This window comes from Ursus maritimus, unplaced genomic scaffold (genome assembly GCF_017311325.1).
Source record: "Ursus maritimus isolate PB19 unplaced genomic scaffold, ASM1731132v1 scaffold_7, whole genome shotgun sequence".
Classification (NCBI taxonomy): Eukaryota; Metazoa; Chordata; class Mammalia; order Carnivora; family Ursidae; genus Ursus; species Ursus maritimus.
This window is the reverse complement of record NW_024426885.1, coordinates 987647-1009914: the sequence shown is the minus strand read 5'-3', so window position 1 is coordinate 1009914 and position 22268 is coordinate 987647. Positions and strand designations below refer to the sequence as shown.

At 57.7% G+C, this 22268-nt stretch overlaps 1 protein-coding gene across 2 annotated transcripts in view; it reads left to right on the top strand.

The window, feature by feature from the left end:
* The window catches only part of INPP5A (inositol polyphosphate-5-phosphatase A), a 182353-nt gene that overhangs the window by 1744 nt on the left and 158341 nt on the right, over positions 1-22268 (top strand). Inside the window, exon 1 of one of the 2 annotated variants that reach the window (XM_008686002.2) lies at positions 9082-9195. The exons of the other annotated variant lie outside the window; for it this stretch is intronic. Coding sequence (XP_008684224.1) covers positions 9169-9195 — 27 coding nt within the window. The 5' untranslated portion in view covers positions 9082-9168. Of the gene's footprint in view, positions 1-9081; positions 9196-22268 lie in introns of those variants that run through there. 2 annotated transcript variants of the gene reach the window in all.

Below are 22268 nucleotides of genomic sequence, written 5' to 3'. Positions count from 1 at the left end.
TTTTCTTGAAGGCCGTGTGGAGTTTTGCATCATGTTTACATCTGGAAGGATCATTTGTTTTGGTAAACAGTGCACACAGGGCAATTTTGCAGGACGCCTTTAGATGTGAGGGCCCATAGACGAGGATCTGCCTGTAACCCAGAGGTTTCGTCCTTGGGGGCGGCAGCTGTCCTCCCTCAGTGGTGTGGAGAGCAGCAGGGGTGGGCGCTCGCCAGGCTCCCCCACGCTCTGGGGCGCCTGCTGGGATTGAGAGCGGTGCGCGGGTGCTTGTGGCATGCAGGCCTGGCTGGCGAGAGCGGTCTTGGGTGAAGGAGGTGTTGATTTCTTGGTGTATAGCGGGTTTCAGAAGATCTGCCTGGTGACTCTGTGTGCACGACATGCACCCTTGCTGGGGGACACAGTCTTCAGAAGGTGGCCGGGGAAGGAGTGCTTTCTTGCCCGGCTCTGTCATCGTGGGGAGGGCTGTCTGAGTGAGACACAGGTGCGACACGCCGTGAAGGACACATCCGTGCTTCCGTAGTCTTGCAGCCTTCCCCCATCTGCAGGGGACACTGTGGAGACTTGTCTGTCAGGCTGCTCTTTTCTCGTCAGCGCCCCGGTCGTGTCCCCCCCGCACGGCTGGCGCGGTGGTCCTCCCCGAGGGCCCTCCAGTTGCTCCTCCCCTGCGACATTATCCACGAGGGTGTGGGAACGGCTGCCTCACAGTGGTTCTCACACTGTCGCCTGTATAGCATGAACAATCGTGGAGGACCTCAAAGACTTCTGGGTTTCATAGGTTATGACTCCCAGTGTTTACACCACATCATAGGTAGACCCTGAGAGAAGGGGAAACCGAGCATGTTGCTTAGCTGTCAGAACAGTGATGTCATCACATGTCATACATGCTCTGGAAAGCTCTGCCAGTCACTCAGAACACTGAAGCTGGAAAGAGGAGACTGTAGTGATGTGTTACAGTGAGCGTGGCTGTGAACTGGCGGACCCCGAGCTTGACTCCAAGGCCCTCAGTCCTCGCTGGTGGCCCCTTCCTGAACCCGCAGGACCATCTCCCTGGCTAGGGGCCTCTAGGCGGCTTCTCCAGATGTGTGGCAGCTGCCAGATTGCCTCCTGACAGCCCTGTGGCTCTTCTGTGATCCCCAGTTCGACTCCTGCTGTCACTAGCTGTTTTCCTGGAAAGGGGTGGCCAGGGCTGCACGCCTCATTGTGTTGCTGGAGTTGGCTGGGTTTTTGAGAACGGAGGTTTGATTCTTTATGTTGTTGCTAGAGATGAACTCAGAGGTGAATTCTTGTCACTGAGGTTTCAGAGCTGGGTCCCACCCTTTCGTGGCAAGGCTGTTTCTTGGGAAAGGCACTTGGCCGAGTGGCAGGGCTCTGAGAGCACGGCTTGCCCTTGGGGGTCTGCCTGCACGGCCTTTGTCCTGTGGCGTATTCAGAGTGTGTCAGTTTTGAGCTGGTTTTCCCTTTTTGCTTGGCCCGCGTCTGAGCAGCCCTCTCCCTGGGACCTGCAGAGCAGTTGTGCTGTGAGTTCTGCAGAGCTGGTGAGCTGGCTGCAGCCCCCAGGGCCTTTCCAACAGCAGGTGTCTGTGGGACCCTGCCCTGGGCCCTTTGATGCCAGGCGCGGTGCCTTGGGCATGTGTCCCTCTCTCTTCTGTACCATCGGTTTGGCTCTCTTTGCCCTTGTTCCCATCCCATCCTGAAAGCTCCCCGAACCCCGTGTCCCCCCAGCTAGTACTGTGTGTGGGGCCATCTCTCCTGGCTGCCTTTCCCCGTCCCCTCCCAGCTCCTATCCCAACACTTGGTCACACGGGCTTGGTGGAGTCCACGGGGGCCTCGAGCTGGAGGTCTGGTGTCCGTTCCTGGTTGTCTTGCTTGCTCTGGGTGGCCTCTCATGGCATGGATCTCTGCTTCTGCAGGGGCTTTGGCGATGGCTTCACTGAGACACCATTCCCAAGTCATACACGTCACCCCTTGAAGTGGTGGTTCTGCAGCAGCAGTTTTCAGTGTGTTTGCAGACTCATGCAGCTGTCGCCAGTGCAGTTTAGAGCCTGTTTTGTGCCCAAACCAAAAAGGTGTCTCAGCAGCCCCCCTGCGCTGAAGCCCCCAGCCCCTGGCGGTCCCAGGCTCCTTCCGGCCTCCAGGGATTCCCTTATTCTGGGTGTCTCACGTCACTGGAGTCCCCATGTGGCCCTTTGTGTCTGGCTTCCTCGCTGGGCATGACGTGTTCAGAACGTACCACGTAGCGGGTGTTGGTGCTTCTTTCCTTCCTGAACACTGTCCCACCCATGGACTCACCACACTGTGTTGACCCGTTGTCGCTGGTGGCCGTGTGGGCCGTTTCCACGTTCTGGCTGCTGTGGGCTTCGTGTGCACATGTTTGCGTGTCTCCCAGGCGTGTGCCGGGGAGGGGAACTGCTTGGTCTTTGGTGACTCCGTGTTTAACCTTTGGAGGGACTGCCCACCACGGCCCAGTGTCTGTACCATTTCACCTTCCCTTAGCCATGTGCCAGGGTTCTTGTTACTTCCCATCCCCCGGCCTTGTCATCTTTTTTCAAGGGTTTTTTCCTGGGCTCCGTGGGCACCCCTGCTCTGGGCTCTCCTCCTCACTCCCCCTCCCAGCACTGGCTGCCTTTCTTTGGCCACACTCACCTTTGTGGGGCTTGTCTGCACTCAGGCCTTGAAGGACCGTGTCCATGCAGATGTGCAGGGAGGCAGGAAGGAGACCCCGGCCCAGGGCTCAGCCTGCAGCGCAGTGGGTCGGCTCTGCTACTCCCACCGAGGCTTGGGGAAGCCCGTGCTCGAAGCCAGTGCAGTGACATGGTGGAGAGTTCTCCTGCAAGAGCTTGAGGCCGTCGGGTTTCCGACGCTGTGGTGTGGGCACCGTCTCTGCAGCCCCTGAAGCAGGCTCTGGTGGGTTAGCCGCTGGGGTGGGAGCTGACCGGGCCGGGCCTCCTAGCAGGCTCCTCGTGCTCCCCCAGCCCCCGTGTCCCACAAGGAGAGCTCAGGGCTGGAGGTGGTTCAGCATTTTCTTCTTCTTCTTCTTTTCTTTTCCTTTCTTCCTTCCTTCCTTCCTTCCTTCCTTCCTTCCTCCCTCCCTCCCTCCCTCCCTCCCTCCCTCCTTCCTCCCTCCCTCCTTCCTTCCTTCCTTCCTTCCTTCCTTCCTTCCTCCCTTCCTCCCTTCCTCCCTTCCTTCCCATTACTGCCTCTGACCTGAGATCTCAGTGTACTTTCCCTGTAGGAATTTGGTCTGTTTGTCGGAGTGGGGGGCTCCTTGTAGTACAGATCTACCCATTCCCACAGTGGTAGCATCCAGTGAGGCGGTGGTCCAGAGCCCAGCGTGGCTTTGGTGCTACTTCTTCCTGCTCAGGAAACCGCATCGGCCCCCTGCATACTTCCTCTCACCCCGGACAAGCAGCATATCGTGCCGGCCTTGGATGTGGTCAGGGACTGGGACTCAACACGCCGATTACCTGTATGCAGGCTGCACGTGCCTCCTGTCCCTCCTGTCGACAGCTGGGTCCCATGGGGACCAGCAGCCTCTGATCGCACAGTGTCCTCGGCCCATACCGCCGTCCTCGGCGTTTCCTGTCTCTGTCAGCTCTAGAGCTGCGGAGGGATGCTTTCCACTACACGGGGAGCATGTCTTCCATCTAAAGTGTGAACTGTTTCGTGTGCTTTGAATCCAGTGATGTGAGCACTCCAGGTAGGCCTGCTGGGTATTTACACCAAGGTGCATCTACATCCACTGCCATTCGGCCTGGATGACCCCGAGGAGTTGCATTCTGGTGGGGACGTCACTGAGAAAGGTCCCTCCACTTGAGTTCGGAGCCTGCATTACACACAGTGTCAGCGCACAGGCAACGTGCCGTCCTGGGAGTGAGAGAGCAGAGGTGGGGGGCCCGCGCTGCCCTGGACCCGTCTCTGGTGGTGCACAGGTTTTGGGGGGAAGAGACCTATGCTGAGGTGTGACTCCATGGTACGTTGGGTCCAGTTTGGAAGTTACAGAGATCGGACCCAGGCCTGCTTCTGAGGATTGCCCTTATGGAGCCCCCTGTAAGACCCGGGAGGGTGATGAGGAAGAGGGATGCAGGGGGCACGCTAAGGGACGGCGGCGTGCTGGTTCCTTAAATGTGGACCATCTCCGCATCTGCCCCTGCAGGCAGTGGCCTGGGGGGAGAGGGATGGGCAGGAGGGTCTCTTGTTAGGAGGTAGGCTGTGTATCTAGGAATGGGGTCCAGTAGGTGGGGGTTGGCACAGGGCCAGGCGGCTAGCCTGAATGGCAGTGGAGGGTCTGGGCAGTGTCTTGGCCACCCGTCTGTCGTCACTTTTTGGGACGCAGCCCTGCTTTCCCTGTGTTTCCCCAGGCCCTTCCAACATGAGTGAGCTTAAGGAGTATGGTCGTGGGGGCTGGGGAAGAGAGGTGGCAGAGAAAACGTTCCCGAGGTGAACATAAAGTGACTGTGACTTCTGTCTTCTGTTGCTGCCTCATTAATTAGGGCATTTGAGACTGTCCTGCCTCGAACTACTTCCCAGACACACTGGGGGTAGTAGCTGGCCTACAAGTTTGAGCCCTGTTCCTGCCTGGCCAGGCCTGGGAGGGGTGCCCCGTGGCACACTTCCTTCTCGGGGGACAGCCTCTGCTCTGCGTCTCCCCCTCCTCCCTGTGGCTGTAGGCAGAGAATGGCGAAGCCTTGGCCCCCTCCCCAGAGCCTCCCTTTTGGGGGACCAGATGATATTTCAGTGTGTGTCCGAGCCCGAGAAGTGTCCAGATACTGAGCTCTTTGGTAGGGGCAGGTGCCGAGTTGGTCCGCTCCAGGCGTGAGCTTGGGCTCGTGGGGGAGCTCAGACAGTCGTGCGTGTACTGATGGAGCCATCGATGAGGACGCCGTCGGGGTTTCTGACCGTGGTGATGACTGAGGATACATCCGTGGCTGATCCAGTTACACTGAAAATGGAACCAGTGTGAGAGCCGTTGGCTTTCTTGGGGTGAGAACGTTAGTCCAGAGATGTGACTGATAATTCCCAGAAATCCGGGGTAGGAGGGTTTGGGGTAGCCTGCACGTGGGTCCAGGGAAGGCCAAGCTGCACGCGTGGCCTGTGTTTGGGGAGAGCGTCTTGGGTTTCTGCCATCTTGCAGGCTCTCCTTATTGTCCCTGCCTCTGCTTGGCCCCTGGCGTTGGGACTGGAGAGAGTACCTGCACTGTTGTCCACAATTTACATTTTGAGTTTATAAGGTGTGTTTTGGGAGATAGAAGAGGCGCTGGAGCAGAGCGTCCACTCGGACCTGCCGTGTGCGGGAGGGGCCGGCAGCTCTGTCACGGGAGGGCAGGGCTGGGGCGACGCTGTCTGGGGAAGCGTGCCGTCCACGTGCTAGGATAGTATGTTCCAGTGATCTGGGGCCATGTGGGAGCTGGCCCCATCCCTGAATGGTGGCTCAGGGTGGGGACGATCTGGAGCGGGTCAGAGATGACCGGGGGCTTAGCCTGGTGGCTGGTCTTGGTGCCCGCACACAGAAGGGGCTTTTCCAGGCTGATGGGGAAGCATGCTGGTGACACGCAGGCTCAAGGAAAACGCTGGCTCTGGTTTGGGTTTTCCCTTTGGTGAATAGTTCAACCCCATCCCCAGGAGCATGGCCTTGGGGTCAGCCGTTGCCTGAATCGCAACCCACTGCTGGGTTGTTGTGGGCCCAGGGCCCTTGTTTTCTCCCTCCTTTGCTCTGACAGGGGCCTAGGGCCCTTCTTTGGGGTTGGAGGCTGGTGGGGACGTGGGGGCTGGGGCTGCACCGTCTCATCCATTTGAGCAGAATGTGATGCGGTTAGGGGCGCCCTCTGTCTGCACCCTGAGCCTGGCATTGGGCCTTCCATCTTGCCCTGCCCTTGCTCTGTGCTGTGAGCACGGGAGCTGTGTCTGGGACTGTATCCTGGAGGCCAGGGGCCCCTCTTCTCCTGTGGCGGAGTCCAGCCCTGGCTCTGGTCCAGGGCTTGCTGGCCTGGGCTCAGGCACCCTCCTTTTCTTCCCCACATCTCAGGGCCCCTGAGTGACTTGCTGTTATTCTAGGAACTGGAGGTTTACAATGGGAGGCATGGCCAGGCCTGGGTCTCAGTGACAGGGATCCTGCCCTTAGTGCTAGTGTGAGGCCACGTGTCGAAGTCTACAGGGGCGTGTGGTGACAGGAAGATGTGGGGCTGGGGGATGCCGTGTATCTCGTGTGACCCAGGGCATGCCAGCTTCCCCTCTTCGGCTGTCTGTGCATTAGGAAGGCAGGAATGCCACCTGGCACGGTGGCTGCGGCAGGGAAAGAAGGGAGCCTGGCAGGGTGAGCTGTTGGTGCTGTCAGCTGTCCCCAGGCCCCCCTTCCTTCGAGGTCTCTGTCCCCTCCTGCCCACCCAAGGCTTTCTTACTTGTGCCCAGGGTACCGGGTTGGTCCATCCGCTGTCCGCTGAGCATGGGCTCTTACGACTGGCTGACGGGATGGCCTTGTTGTGCTGCCCAGTGTCGTGTCCAGGATGCCTCGTGCTCTCACCCTTGGCATGCCCCGCTGCCTCTGCTGCTCCAGCCTGCTCCCCTGCCGGGGGTCTGGGATGCATGCTGGCTGCCCATTCACCGTCCCCACTTGCCTTCTTGACCCCCTTTCCCCACCAGGCACCCATGGTGGCTTGGTCCTCCATTGCCTGGACAGGGTGTGCTTTCCTGTCACTGTGCTTCTTCTGAGGCTGCTCTGTTCTGAGGAGTCCCTTTGGCCTCCCAGTGCAGGCCTTTCTGGGGACAGCACACTGTGACCAGCTCTGTGCTGTCCCTCCTTCCCCTTCCCCCACACGTTGTGCTTTCGTCACGCTGGGTTTCCCCTGCTCGGTGGCTGTCTTCACGTCCCGTCGTCGTGCTGAGGTGTGCCGGCCTCCGAGCTGCTGCGGGGTGGGATGCGGGGTTCTGCCCCGGTGGCTGCAGGGAATCAGAATGCTGCAGGCCTGCTGGACCCCGGGCCCTGTCACAGCGCTCCACAGGGTTTGGGAGGGCGGTGGCGGCGAGGGCTGTGGGCACCAACGTGCTCCTGTCTCTGCCATGCTCTTGAGGGACCGTCTGCATGTCGCACCGTTCACCCCGTGCATGCATGCAGCTCAGTGACTTTGGGACGCGCCTGCAGTGGCGCGGCTGTCCCCACACTCATCTCCAGGTGCGGCCTTCGGCTCCCCGGCTCTGCCTTCCGACTCCGGAGTTTTGTCTCTGGCGTGGATCTCATACGGCGGAGTCACACGGTCTGTGGTCCTCGTGCCTGGTGTCGGTTTTTTGCCCACACTACTGTTCGGGTCAGCACTTCTGTCCCTTCGGGGGTTGAGTGGGCTTCTGTGAGCTGTATGCCCCGTGGCACGTCCTCGCTGGTTGACAGACACAGTGTTGTTTCCGGTTTGCGCCCCTGGAAGCATCGTTTGCACCTCTGGTCGCATGGTCGGGGAACATCTATTTTTGCAGGCACGGCCTGCCTGCTCCCAAGCAGCCGCGCCGTTCCGCTTCCCGGTGCGTGGGGCCGCGGCGGCCGGGCCGGCACGGCACAGGGCACAGATGCCTTCCGCTGCGGGGTGTGGTCTTCCTGTGCTCGCCGTTTGCATCTTCTGGCCTCTGCTTTTAAAACACAGGTGTCCGCCAGGGATCCTTTGCTGCACTGCTTTGGCGGTGGAGTTGATAACGGTGTGCTCGTGATAATGGCATCTGGCAGACTGTTGACTGTGACAGCGGGAGCGGGCTCCTCTGGGGCTGTCGTTGCTCCCCTGCTCACCCTCCCCGGGTCAGGCCCGTGGGATGCCGGGACCTCCCAAGAGGATGGACGGTCCCTGGGATAGTGTCATGCCCTCAAGTGTGTTATGCAGGTGGGGCAGGAGGAAGGACAGCTGTGTTGGGGCCTCCCAGGCCGCCCTTGGCTCCTGGGACTCCATGTCTCTGCCCCACAGCCTGGTGTGGATGGTGGGATGGTGCGTTTCTGTGTAGGGCTGGTGCTGAGTCACGTGGTCAAGGATCAGTCTGGTGGTCTTAGTCTACAAGGGCTGGGCAGTGCTGTCAGCCACAGCCTCCACTCCCACTGCTCCTGAACATGGAGGACACCGGCCCCAGTGAAGGGCAGAGAGGGCCTCTGGCAGGTCAGTTCTCTTCTCCCAGCCTCTGGCTGCGATGGCCCCTCAAGAGGCTGTCCCTGCCTGCTCCTGTTCACTAATGTCCTCGGTGTCTGGGGTCTTTTGTAGTCCTGCTGATGCGGGGCTGTTATTTACTCCATGGTGCACCCAGTGTCAGCAAGGACTCTCTCCGGTGGACAACTCCAGTGACTTGGCGGCTGTGTTCCGAAGTTGCCCCAGAATGCTTGCCCGTGGGAGGGGCCTGGCTGTCCTTGCGTGAGGGCACATCCTGTGCCTAGGGCCTGGGGCCCGCCTGAAAGGGGGCTGCCCCGGGGTCCATCTGGATCAGGGGCTTTCTTGAGCCACATTCCTCCTTGGTCCTGGGATTCTGCCAGGGGTCCACAGAGCAGATGAGGACAGCCGTGGGAAGCAGCTGCCTGACCCCAGCTCCGAGCACGTTGGCTCTTGAGCCCGTCGGTGGATGCCTGCTCGGGAAGACGATCCAGCGCGGAGTTGGGGTGAGGGGAGCTGACTTGCTGGGTGAATCTGCTCCTACGGAGCGGAGATCTGGGTTGGCTGGTCAGTGCTTTTCAAACCCTGGTGAGGCCTCTGTGTGCAGAGCCTGTGTCAGCCGTGGCACTGAGAGGGGGCCACGGAGGAGTTGAACGGACGGAGCCACCGTCCCAGTTTGCCTGTGGGTGCCCTCCGCACGCTCTCCGAGTCCTGTACCTGTTCCGGGCCCCAGGCGTCATGGGGGTGCCTCGGTGGGCACTTCCTCTGTCCGGCTCAGCTAGCGGTAGCCCGACACCTGCGTGCAGAGCGTGCTCTTTGCTGAACTGTAATTTGGGTGATTTGGGATTTACGTTAAGATGGAGTCATTCTGTTAAGAACGATAAACACATTTGTGGGGACGCATGTTTTGCTTTTTTCTCCTTCATCACGTACGGTTTTTCAGATCTTTTGCAACTTCCTGTTTTCGCTGTAACGCCGTCGCCGCCCTCAGTGCTGCGTGAGGCGCCCTACCCGCTGCCCAGGTGGGAGGCGGGGGGCTGGGCTGCTGGGAGGGGTCGTGATGATTGATGCCGCCAGCGGAGTGTGGGTGAGTGGCAGGAACTGACCAGCCAGGGCAATCGGAGCGGTGCCCCAGTGGCCGATTCGGGGACTGTCCAGGACGGCCACCAGGGCCAGGTGGTCTCGCCTCGGTTTCTGAAGCCCCCAGGGCCCGTCCTCCCCGCCGCAGCCCAGGTACACTTGGTGCTGCTGGAGAGGAGTCTTGGGGCAGGAGGTCTGGGCTCCTGGGTTGTGGGTGGTTCAGCTGCGCTTGCGGGCGTGTGGCCATGAGGGCCCATGGAGCTCATCTGTAGCGGCTGTTCGTAACGTGGCTCCAGTGGCCTTGGCCTTAGTGAGTACCTCCTCAGGGCTGGGCCCTTGTTAGGGGCTGGAGCCTTGGCAGAGAGCACCCAGGAGCACCCCGGTCTCCCCACACCAGTGGGCAGTTCCTTGAATTGGTCGGGCACAGCGGCTAAGTGCTGGAGCATCTTGAGGGCCCCTGGGGGCGGTCCCTGAGGCCCCTCCCTTGCTGCCTTCCCTGCTCCCATCTCCCACACCCACCTTACCAGCTCTCCTCTGAGATGTGAGGGACTGTAGGATAAAGTCCAGAGAGCTGTGGGGCAGCGGGTGAGCACAGACAGAGAAGGGAGGTCCTTGGGCTGTGGTGAGGAGGCTGGAGGGGGCCTGGGAGTTGGGGGAGGAGCGTTTTAGAACAGGTGTGCTAGGGTGTGGGGCACAGGGCCCCAGGAGCCAGCAGGCAGGAGCTGGGGTTCGTTGTCCAAGGCACCTTTGCACGTGGTCAGGGCCTCACCCCACGAGGCAGGGCCCCCTGCTCACATCTTCCTGCGATGGCACACAGCCCACCTGCAGGGCAGAGGGCCTTACACTGGGGCAGCCTGGCTCATGAGTGGTTCTCACTCTGGGCCCTCAGCTGCCCAGCCGCCCGGTGTGGCAGGAGATGGACTTGAGGGTGGCTTAGGGTGCCCAGAGAAGCCCTGGGCTCAGAGGCCACAGACAGTCTCTTGGGCAAGTGGCCAGGGCCAAGAGCTGAACTCTTTGGGCCATGGGAGCCAACTGGAGAAGTAAGGGAGAGGTGGCCTCTGGGGCCACTGCAGGGCCAGAGCAGAGGCAGGAAATGGGGAGCCAGGCCTGTTTGGGAAGCCATGTGGCTGGCGTGGGCGGTGTGGTCAGCATGGTCTGGTGTGGCCGGTGAGTAGCGGAAACCAGGCGCTGTGGGCCAAGAGGTGGCGTGGGTCTGGTTGTGTTCGAGCCCCTGTTCCTTCAGTGCATGGGGGACTGTAGCTAATGGCCCTACCTCCACGGCCCAGTGGGATGACGCAGTGAGGTGTGGGTGCCACTGCCTTGGCCCCACTCTCATCCGCCAGGGCCTGGCCTTGAAGACGGACAGTAGCTCCTTCTTCGCTGGGGCCACTGGAGCTGCCTGTGCCCTGTCTGCATTTTCAGTACTGATAAGTGAGTCAGTCCGGAAGGGGAAGAAGGGGGTGCTCAGGGCCAGGCTGGAAGGGTGAGGCACTCCGAATAGCCCAGGGAAATGCAGTGGCAATGGTCAGTGCCCTTGGAGGTGCGCCCCTCAAGGGTGGGGTCCGTCACAAACACCTCCCGAGGAGCCAGGGGTGACAGGTGGAGAGGCACCGACGAGCGTGCTTCCCACGTCTGTTTTCAGTATCAGAAAATTGTACCAGGGGGCTCAGGGATGTATCCTAGGTTCTGGGAGAAAATTGGTGTCTGTGAGCCTTGATAACCCGGATAGCCCGTTTTCTGGAATGAAAAGGTCACGTAGAGTGACCCAGAAAGGCCTCCTGCAATGCTTTGTCCGTGTCCTGTGTGCCGTTTTGAATTGCCTTAAACGTCAGCAGCACAGACAGACCATGGGATGGTTTCAGTGTTTTGTGGTAATTGCTGCATTAGGAATCTGCCCTACGGGTGACAGACAAAGTTTCACTGTTTTGTAAAAGAGTGGAGGCACGCTTTCCACCGGAGCTCACTCAACTCCAGCTGTGTGTTGCTTTTCATGGACAAAGTCCAGTTCCCAAGCTGGGGGGAGCCGATTGGGGGTCTCTTGAGTGTCGCCGGTGTCCAGCGGGGGTGTCAGGCCTGGGTGCATGTGCAGGGCATGGAGCAGAGGGAGCCCGGGCCGGCCCCAGCTTGTCACGCACAGGCCCCCCTCCTCCCCTGTGCTGATGTTACAAAACACATCGGTCCTCCCCCAGCACACTCGTGGTCAGTGTCCCACTGTTCCTGAGACGTGCTCAGAGCCAGGCCTTGGGCAGCCTTGGCCAAGGCGCTGGGACCCACTGATGGAATGAGGCTCTGCTTCTGGTTGGGTGGCCCGTGTGTGTGCATGGAGACGTGTGGACTTGGGGCCACGTGGTCACTCCTGGCAGCATATCCCTCCCCAGCTCCTTGGTTGGGGTAGAGGGACCCTGTGTGCAGACATTTGAGGAAATAGCCATTTGTACATTCTGTGGAGGGCCAAGTAGGCTTTTCTTGCCTCTTGTCTGAGTTGGTGTGACTGTGAACGGAGAGGGTCATTAGGGTGCAAGTCCCCTTGCTTCTACCCCAGGCCCCCGAGCGGGGCTTCTGCCATCTCGTGGACTCCTGGTTACGAGTCGACCAAGTGCCGCTGAGTGTTGGGAGAAGTACCGTGGCCTCAGAAGAGGGATGGCTTCACACATGTGGGCAGCGTGTCCTAGCCTTTGTACCCCCAGGGCAGGCGGTGGACAGGCAGCGCCCCCTGGATCTTCCCGTAGGGCCAGACTTCCAGCGGTCTTGGCACCGCCAGCTGCAGCCACGCGTTGCGAAGGTGCCCGTGGTGGAGAGTTAGTCGCTGCCTCCGGACGTGTGTGTTGGCTGCATTCGTTATGGTTCACACACCCTGAGACTCACTCTTTCAGTGTGTGTGGTTCAGTGTTTACAGGTATTCACAGGGGTCACATGGTTCTAGGACATTTTCATCACCCCCGAGAGAAACCTGGTACCTATCAACAGTACCCCTGTGTCCCGGCAACTGCTTATGTGTCTGTGTCTGTGAATTTGCCTGTTCTGGAGATTTTCTAGAAATGGAATCAGACAGTATGTGGCTTTTTTTGTCTGGTGTCACAGCTCCTTTCCTTCTGAGTCCTGGACGCTGTTCTGTTGTGGGGCTGGGCTGTGTTTTGTTTGTCCACTCATCAGTTGATGGACTCTTGGCGATTATTAGCCGTGCTGCTAGGAATATTTGTGTGTAAGTTTTTGTGTGAATGTATGCTTTTAATTCCCTGGGGCATATATACCCAGGAGTAATTGCTGGGTCATACGGTAACAGAGTTTCACTTTCCGGGGAGCGCCACACTGTCTCCCAGAGCGGCAGTGCCATTTTGCATCCCCACCAGCCGCACACGAGGGCTCCACTTTCTCCATGTCTAAAAATACTTGTGGTCCATCTTTTTGGTTCTGACTTGCCCGTGGGTATGAAGTGGTTTTGATTTGCGTTGCCTGCGGACTAACGTCACATGTCTGTCCGTGCGCTTACTGGGTATCTGCAGGTCTACTTTGGAGAAATGTTCATTCCCATCTTTGCCCACTAAAGATAACTTATTTTAAGTTGTTGAATTTTTTTGATGTATTCTGGGTCTTAGGTTCTTATCAGATATATGGTCTGCAGATATTTTCTCACATTCTGTGTGTTGTCTTCTCGTGTTTTTGCTAGTGTCCTTTGAAGTCCAGACATCTCAAACTTGGTGAAGTCGTTTATCCGTCTTTGGTTTCTTGTGCTTGGGGTGTAGTGTCTGAGAAACCACTGCCCCATGCGCCGTCACAGAGACATACCCCAGTCTCTTCTCCTAAGATTGTAGATTCAGCTCTCGTGTTTAGGTCTTTCGTCTATTTCGACTTAGTTTTTATATGCAGTGTGAGTTAGGGTTCTTCTCTGTTCTTTTGCCTGTGGATACGTAGTTGTCCCGGCACCGTTTGTTGAAAAGACTATTTTCTGCCACTGAATTGTCTTGGCACCTTGTTGAAAATCAATTGACTGTAAAGATCTAGATTTCTCTCGGTTCTGTTCCCTTGATCTGTGCGCGTGCCCTCGTGCTGGGACCACACTGCGTTGATGGCCGTGGCTTCGTAGCAAGTTTTGAAATCAGGAAGCGGGAGCCGTCCACGCTGTTGTGGTTCTTGGTTGCTCCGGGTGTCTTCCACTTCCACCCGAATTCTGGCACGAGCTCATCCTTTTCCACGGAGGCGCCGGCCGACTTTTGATAGGGATTGCACCGAATCTGCGGTCTGCCTTTTAACACCACGTCTTCGGTCCGTGGCCGAAGGAGAGCCCTCTGTTTGGCTTCTTTGATAATGTTCTATAGATTTCAGTACAAGTCTTATACTTGCTTTGTTTAATTTATCCCCAATCTTTCTGCTGGTCTGTTTGGACTTTCTCTTTCTTGGGAGTTTGTGTCCTTCGAGGAATGTGTCTTTCGTGTAGGTTATGCAGTTGGCTGGCCTACGGCCGCGCCTCCTCTGCCTTTGTGGTTCTTTCGGTTTCTGTCAGGTTGGCGGCAGTGTTCTGTTTCGTCCCAGTTTTAGCAGTTTGAGTCTTCCGTGTTTGTTAGTCTAGTAAAGGTTTGTCAGTTCAGTTGACTTTTTTCAAAGGGCCAACTTTTTGGGTTCATTGATTTTTCTGTTTTCTGTTCCCAGTGTTGGCTGCATTTAGAATTAAATCCCACAAAAAACCTTTCGTGAAAATCATGTTGCTGGTGATAGAATCTGGTTCTTTGCCTTCCACCCTGTCTGTTTCTGGTTGACACTGAGCCATCCTCCTGCTTTTTCCTGAGCAGAGATAGCATTTCTGAAGCAGGCCGACGTGGCCTTCTGAGTCACCTGTGCTGGGCACCCAGGTGATGGCCCTGATTCTGGGTCCTCTCTCTTTATGACCAGATTCAGGACAGCCTTCCCCTGTGTGCCAGGCACCAGGTACCGGGAGACATGGTCCTCACAGCAGGTTGACTGTTGCTTGAATAAATGCAAAGCAGACACGAGGGAGCCTCCAGTCAAATGCCCTTCTGAGTACTCCGACATCTCTGGGCACTGGTCCGCAGCTCTGAGAGCCAGAGGGACAGGACCCGCAGCACCCCGGAGCCTGTGATTCCAATGGGCTCCCTTCCCTCCGACCATTTGTGACTCACAGTAGGAAGAAGCAGCGAGTACTTAGAATAGTCTTGAGAAGAGGGGTTGGGAAGAGATGTCCTTCAAGACCTGTCCACGTGGCCTCAGGGGTGAAGGCTGCATTCCAGGGGGAGACACAGCCCTTACTGAACCAGGTCCTGGGTGAGCCCTGCCCTTGGGGATGTTACCATTTGGTGTGGAAGATGGTGGTGAGATTATAGCTGTATCTTACTTGTTGGTCAGCGTCAGCACTCTGGTTAGAGTGGACAGAACTCCCCTTGCTAGTTTAAGCAGAAAAGAAGGTTTTAAAAAGAGGTGGCTCCTGGGACCCTGGGTGGCTCAGTCAGTTGAGCATCTGGCTCTTGATATCGGCTCAGGTCATGATCTCAGTATTGTGAGACCAAGCCCTGCATTGGACTCTGGGCTCAGCCAGGAGACTGCTTGGGATTCTCTCCCTCTGCTGTCCCCTGGCTCTTGTGCATTCTCCCTCTCTCCACCCCCCCAATAAATAAATCTTAAAAAAAAAAAACAAAAAACAAACCCAGGTGGCCCCTGGGAAAGGCTGGGAGTCAGGCGTGGTGGGCCCAGGGAAGGGGTGGCTGCGTACTTCCATGCCTCAGGGGCCCTCGCTGCTGTTGTCGGGCACAAGACCCTCCCGGAGGCTTCTGACAGCGTCTCTCCGCCTGCCCCTTCCCCTGCCAAGAAGGGTGCCTGGATGGCCTCCTGCTGTCCCTGGTGTCCAGGGCTCTGCCATGTGGGGGGGCCAGGACTGGAGCCCAGGAAACTCGCAGCACTGGGACAAGGGTGACATGGGTCCTGCTGCCAGGATGCAGTGCTGGGAGGAGCTGAGAGGCACCACGCCATCCTTGCCCAGCCCTTGTCATCGGGCGCGAGTCTGCGTCCTCCCCCAGCCGAGCGTTTCCAGTTGGAAGTCTTTGTTTTGTTTTGTTTTGTTTTAAAGATTTTATTTATTTATTTGAGAGAGAGAGAGAGAGAGCGAGTGAGCACAAGCAGGGGGAGCAACAGGCAGAGGGAGGAGAAGCAGGCTGCCTGCCAAGCAGGGAGCTCGACGCCGGACTCGATCCCAGGATCCTGGGATCATGACCTGAGCCAAAGGCGGATGCTTCACCGAGGGAGCCACGCGGGCGCCCCCAGTTGGAGGTCTTTGAAGTGCCACTGTTTTAAGTTCTGGCAACTGTAAAGGACGATCCTAGCTCTGCTCACAGTGTACTTTCCTGACAGCTTGCCATTAGCAGTCTAAAAACAGGCATTTTAGTTTAAAATGTAAAAAAAAAAAAAAAAAAAAGAACGAGAGCATGAAGACTGACTTCCGTGACTGGTGGGACGAACCACGCGGAGCCTGAGTGGTGCTCCGGGCCGGGACAGGCGGTCGGGAGCCGCGGCCTCTGCTGCTACCGTGTTTGCAGTGGGTTTGCGGTGCGATGCAGCACATTTGCATGCGCCTTGAGATTTTTAAAAACGGCATTTGCTAGTGTTTTTATAGCTCCAGCATGGACACCAAGTGAGTGTGTGTGTGTCTGGGTGTGTCAGTGTGTGAAGTTAACACGACCATGTGTAAATATGAGTTTTAATACAAACTATTTTCCAGTTGTCGCTCTTTAGTATACAGCTGACCTTTGAACAACCCTGGGGCTAGGGGCATGACTCCCCCGCAGTTAGAAGTCCCTTAGTAACTTTGGACTCTCTGAAACTTACCGCTAACAGCGTACTTACCGGTGAGCTCGTGAGTTAACATGTGTTGTGTATGCTACGTGTGTTATATTCTCTGTTCTGACAGTAAATCAAGCTAAGGAAAGGAAATGTTATCAAGAGAACGGTAGGAAGGAGAACGTACATGTACGATACTGCATCGTACTTACCAGAAGAAATCTGTGTGTGCGCGGACCCGTGAGTCCAGACCCGTGTCGTTCACAGGTCAGCTGTACGTCCGTTTACGCTCTTCACGCTTGGCACAGTCACGGACTCTGTGAATTTCATTTTAGGGTAAGAAAGGACACAGAGCGTCGTGCTGGTTGTACAGGGGCATGTGTGGCTGCCATGGGCCCAGACGGTGGGAAGTGTTTGCTTCTCACTTCAGGTTCCCCACTTTGAGTCTGCACCCCAGAAAGGAGCAGCATTGCAGGCCTCACGGGGACCATCGTTTCTGGCTTCAGAGGCGGGGAGGGGACAAGACCTGGGACTTGTTTTCACAGGTAGGGGCCCAGAGGAAGGGCGAAGGGTGTCCCCCAGCTCCCGGGCTGCAGGTGCAGAGCCCCTGCCACGTTGGCTGTCGGGGTCCTGAGGAGCATGCTGTCTCCAGCAGGAGCGGTAGCTGCTCCCTGTGGGCCCGCTTTTTCTGTGTCTGGGCTCGTCCTGAAGGCTGCCACAGAGCTTGGCTCCCATGCCCATGTCCCCTGCTCCTCCGCACCGTGTCTGTGCCCTCCTGCTTGCACGCCAGGAGACCTTTCCCAGGTGGTCCCCTGACTCTTCCCAGCCTGTCCCCACCAAGGGCACCAGGACGACCGTCAGTGCTTAGACGCTCAGAAGCCTCACCTTGCCTGTTGGGGATCCTGCGCTCATCAGGGGGCCATGGAAAAGGGCACATGTGCTGGCGTCCACTGCCCACCCTCCAGGCAAAGGGTATTGATACCCGTGGACACAGGAGGGGTTGAGGGGTGGTGTCCCCGAGGAGGGAGTGTCACGGCAGTCATGCCACTACAGGCTGACCTTTGGTCTTTCTTCCCACCCTTCTTCACTCAGCTGTGAGAGCTCCGGCCTGTGGGCTGGGCCTTGTGGGGCCAGTGCCCCAGTATCTGGCTGTGGCTGGCTGCGGGGCTCAAGAACCAGGTGGGAAGCCCTCAGAGGTTTTCCCAGAGATGCTGCCTGGTGAGCTCCAGCGAGAGGCTGACAGGTAGTTTTGCCCAGTATTGTCAGGTTGGGAGCTTTGACTTTTGAGGTGGGTGTGAAATGTGATATCAGCACATGGCAGGAGACGAACTTGCACTCGTGGATGTGGCCAGCTCTCACACCCATGGACCAGCTCTCATATCTGTTGACATCCGTGGACCAGCTCTCACGTCCCTGGATATTAGTAAACCAGCTCTCACGTCCATGGACCAGATCTCACTCTGTGGACATCTGCGGACTTAACTCCCACATCTGGGGACCAGCTCTCACATCTGCAGTTGTCTGTACCCCAGCCCTCATATTCCCAGTGGCCAGATGCACAGAGCACTGGGGGAGAGGGATGGTGCCTGGGGTTTGGCGCATGTCCAGGCTGGGAAGGATGGTTGGGCCGGTCTGGGGGCCTTGGCTGCCATCTTTCCCATCAGGATTGCTGATGCCACAGGGTCAGTTGGCCAGTTTGGGGCTGTGGGAACTTGACAGTGACTCCTGGCTCTGCTTGTTGGTCACAGATGTTTTCTTCTTTAGAGAACAAATTGCAGATTTGAATGTTTTGCATCTCCATTTCTGCAGAGCTTGCCATCTCCCATGGGAGTCCCACTGACCTCGAGCCAGTGGGCTGTCCCCTATGCGCTGGTCCTCCTGCCCCTTGCCTCCCAAGGATGGCCTCAGCCCAGTGGCCAGTCTGCCCCTCCCCACCCTGACCCTGCGTCTTGTTCCTCACCTGCCTCTCCTGAAGGCAGGTTCCTAGGGAGACCGGAGGGCAGGCACACAGAGCAGTACCTGGGGCCGCTCCCCTGCAAACTGACCCTGTCCTGACCTCCTCACAAGCCCCGCCTGGACCGTCCCCCCACCTCTGGAGGCATCCCTGCCAACCCACACTAGAGGTCTTGGTCCAGTAGCATGCAGCCCACGCCGTACCCACTACTCCTGCATGTAGGATGTGGTCTGTGACTCTCACCCCGAAGCCGGCTTCTTACCAGAGTGCTTCAGAGCCATCATTTGCGGACCCTGGGCCACCGGGGCCACCGTCTGAGGTCAAGTGTGCCCTCTTCTCACTGGCACCTACCGAGATGCAGAGTCCGTGGGCCCTTCTGCTGTGACTGTGGCTCTCCTCCCAGGACAGAGTGTGGCCTGGTGTCAGTGTCTCGGCCGGCCCAGTGTGTCCCTTGCAGAAGCGAAACCCTGTGAAGTCAGGACTGGCCTCGCATTGCCTGCCTCCTACATCGCTGTCACCAGGAGCTCACAAGCACACCACAGGACCAGGGTCCTGGGGACACGTCTTGGAGTTCGCCGCGTAAGAGGGAAGGCCTTAGAGGTTGGCCGCGTCATCCCTCTGTTCTGTTCTCTGTCCGTGAGAAGAAAACCTGAGTCAGAGATGGCAGATGGCAGAGTGGGGGACCACTGACTCGTGGCTGACTTCTCACTGCCATGGGGGGAGTAGGAAGGGGGTTGAGGTCCGACTCTGGAAAGCACGTGTGAGGACCGCATTCTGGGGAGCTGGGATGGGGAAGAGAGCTGGCAGAGAGCTGTTGGTCCTGCTCGCTCTCTCCTCCACTCTGTCCTTCACGGCACACTCCTTGGCCCATGGACCCCAGATGGCCTGCTTGGTAGCGTATCTTCAGGGTACCGGCCTTTTCATAGTTCCTACCTGATGGCCCCAAGTAGGGTGCCCCAAGGCTGCTTATTTCTACGTGGCATGGGCCCCAGCTCAGCCGGGGCTCACCTCATCCTCAGTGTCCTGCTGCCCTCTGCCCGTGCCCCTTGAGATGAAGCAGAACCTTCTGGAATGTTTTCAAAGGAGCAGTTGTCAGACTTGAACAGTATGTAGTTCTTGAGGTTGTCTGTATGTTTTAAATATGTGGTGCTGGCCCCGCAGAACTGGGACCCCTTCTAAGTGGGGATCACTGCAAGTCCGCAGTCTGGGGTGCTCACATTTGGAGACAGCCAACTGAACTCGATCCAGAGTCACAAAACTGGGGGGACCCAGCCCGCTACAGGTGGTCTGCCGGAGGGGGGAGGAACATGTGAGGGCCTGGGGAGAATCCCCCCTCCCCCCGCCAAGGGGGAGGGGCCAGAGGGGGCAGGGTGTGTTGGGGGCAGGCCTGCAGGGTGCACAGTGCCTGAGCGGGAGGGAGGTCATTCAGGCCAAGGGGAGGAGGGACCGGGTGGCCAGCGTGGCAGGGCTGATGGCTCCTTTGCATCCCGCATGTGAGGAGGACGCTTTGGAAGGTGGACCCAGGGCACTGTTGTCCTCAGGGCTGGTGTCCCAGCTGGGTTTGGGGGATGCAGTGATTCTAGGACACGGTGCCATGAGAAGGGGGAGTGAGTGCAAATGATCATGGGACCCTTGTCCTTTTGTTTTCTATTAAAAATTTTCACCAGACCCTCACGTTGGGTTAAGAGGGGCTGAATTTGGGGATTGGGCCAGACTGGACAGCAACTTGAAGTTTTGTTTAGAGCCCAGGCTGTGAAGGCAGAGGGTGCCGGGAACAGCCTCCCCAGCACTGGGGTGGGGGGCTGGGGGGCGGAGGGTCACACCCGAGCATAGCACGCATAGCCCCCGGGTGTGGCTGTGGCCTTTCTCGGTGGCGTAGGTGGCCCCTGGAGAGCGGTCCAGCACGGAGCCTGTGTGACTGCGAGTGATTCTGTGTCAGCAGGTGCCGTCCCAGCCCTTTGCAGGGTGACTGCGTGGCTCCGAGTGAGAACGTGGCTGTACATTCGTAGCACGGAAGTGAAGTGCAAGCACGTCCGTGTTCGCGAGCTCTGCAGACGTTCTGTGTGGTAGTGCATACGGAATGTACACGGGGTTGGAAAACAGGAGAGCGGATCAGTGTGTTTGCAAAGATCATAATTACAGGTTGCTGTACCAAATAACTTTAAAATCAGTTCCTGTCTCAGGACTGCTATTGAAAAGTGAAGTGCGGAGTGGGCATCCCACAGGAGAAACAAACAGAAAAGTGAGGGGAAAGTAGGGAAAACAGTGTCTGAACTCCCCCTGACACACGGGTGGCTTTGTGGGTTGTCCTGCGATGCTGCTGGGGCAGAACCAGTCTGAGTTTTAGTAAGTGGTATTTATTGCGCTGTGTTTGGAGCCAGTTGTCAAGGAGACACATGCACGGGGAGGCCGGCTCCATCCCCACCCTCTGCCAATGTCCTGAGGCTGGGGAAGGGGAGGAAAGAAGTTCCTGGGACCTACCTCTGTGGACCGGCAGGCTGGCAGGCACAGCTTTCACCGTCTGGCCATCCGCCACCACCGGCCTTTGCGTCCTGGCCTCCCGGCTTGGTGGCTGGAGTCTCCTCTCGCGTCTCCTTGCCTCTGACTTCTTCCCACTTGTTGCTGTCCTCTTGGTGTGGTTGGAAGGTGGGGAGGCTCCTGGGAGTGTGGCTGCCATCTTTCCCGGGGGACTGCAGTGGGGCCTTGAAGCGGCAGGCCACCGGGATGCAGTTTGACCCGAAAGCGCCAGGGCTTCCTCCTGGGCCCGGTTCCGCCACCACGTGTTGTGAAGTGTTGTATATGTCTGAGACTCTGACCCCGTCTCCGTGGGCGTGTGACCCAGGGTTTCCATGGTGGCCGCGGCCACGCCCAGCGTCTGACTGTGCTCCCACCTGAGCCGGCGGTAGTGAAAAAAGTCCTCGTGATGCAGACCCAGATCCAAACGCTTAGTCTTATTTGGAGGAGAATGTGAACCTCAGGAGTGTTTTTTAAGTGGCTGAGAACTTAAGGTTAAAAATAAATAGTGGGATGGAGGCAGTGGGGAAATGTCCATGTGATTCTGGGTGGTGTTTGAGTTCCTGGCAGTGCTGGGACTTTCCATGTGGTCTGAGAGTTCTAGTCTTTAAGATGGCTACATCTGGGGTTTCCTCGTTCATGCAGCAAGTGTCTGTTGAGTGCCTGCTGTATGCCTGGCCCCATGCTGAATGTGGGACCTCTATCTCTGGGCTCTGAGCTGTGCTGGGAAAAGCCAGCTGGTTAAGCCTGGTGTGAGCCTCATGGAGATGGGAACTGGCCGCTGCTGACGCAGAGATGGGGGCCCCCTCAGCGCCCACGCGGGAGCCCCTGCTGCTGGGAGCTCCCCCTGCGGCCGCCCCCCTTGCCAGGAGCTCCTCTGCCAGGCGTAGTAGAGACAGCAGTGAGCCGCTTCCACACGGCTGCTTTACAGCTTCTGTGCCGAGCAGAAATGTCAGTGCTTCTTTTATTGAGTGTATTTGAAGTGGTGCACATTTGAAAATTTATCTTAATTCCAAGCCTAAACCACTTAAGAAATAAGCCAAAGATTCTCTAAAGCCGTTTCCATTCTTCACGTGTCACCTGTGGGTGTGGAAGTGCAGCCTGTGATGTGGACGTCACGTAGGACGCTTGGGGTTGTTGCTGCAACGACAGCCCTCCCCATGGCTCTGGACCAAGGCTTAGCGTGGGAGGGTGGGGCCACAGCACTCCTCTGTGGCCGACCGAGCCCACAGAGCAGCCCTTTTCCACATGCATGTGTATGTGGCTGTTCCCTCCTCCTTCAGTCTCTGAGTTGGGGCTTCTGTCCTAGAGAAGACCCTACGGGGGTTTCCTCCATGTCGCTACCTGGTGCAATGACAGGCCAGGGGCCATGGAACATGGGGAGGGGGCAGTGAGGCCTCAGCAGCCTGGCTGTGACCAAGGTGTGAATGTCAGCTCGCCACCTACCCTGCATTCCCTGGTTCTCCAAGGAAACCTACCAAAGTTAAATCAGTTGTAAGACATTAATTTGTTCAACTATGTTCAAATAATTTTGAAAAAATTAACAAAATGGATAAAGTTCTAGAAATATATGCACAACTACACTGAGGGAAGAGAGAGAAAATTCAGTTGGCCAGTTACTAGAGGAAAAAAGAGTGATGGACTTGTCAAAGCTTCTGGCCCCAGAAGTGCCAGGTGTCAGGGAACGGCCAGCTCCAGTCCTACGTATACTGTCGCAGCTCCAAGGAGGTTAAGAACGCGTAGGGACCACGGAGCTCACAGGGTCTGCAGCGCAGACAGCTGTCTGTGTGTGTTCATGAAAGGGTCCCACACACAACCCAGCAGCAGAG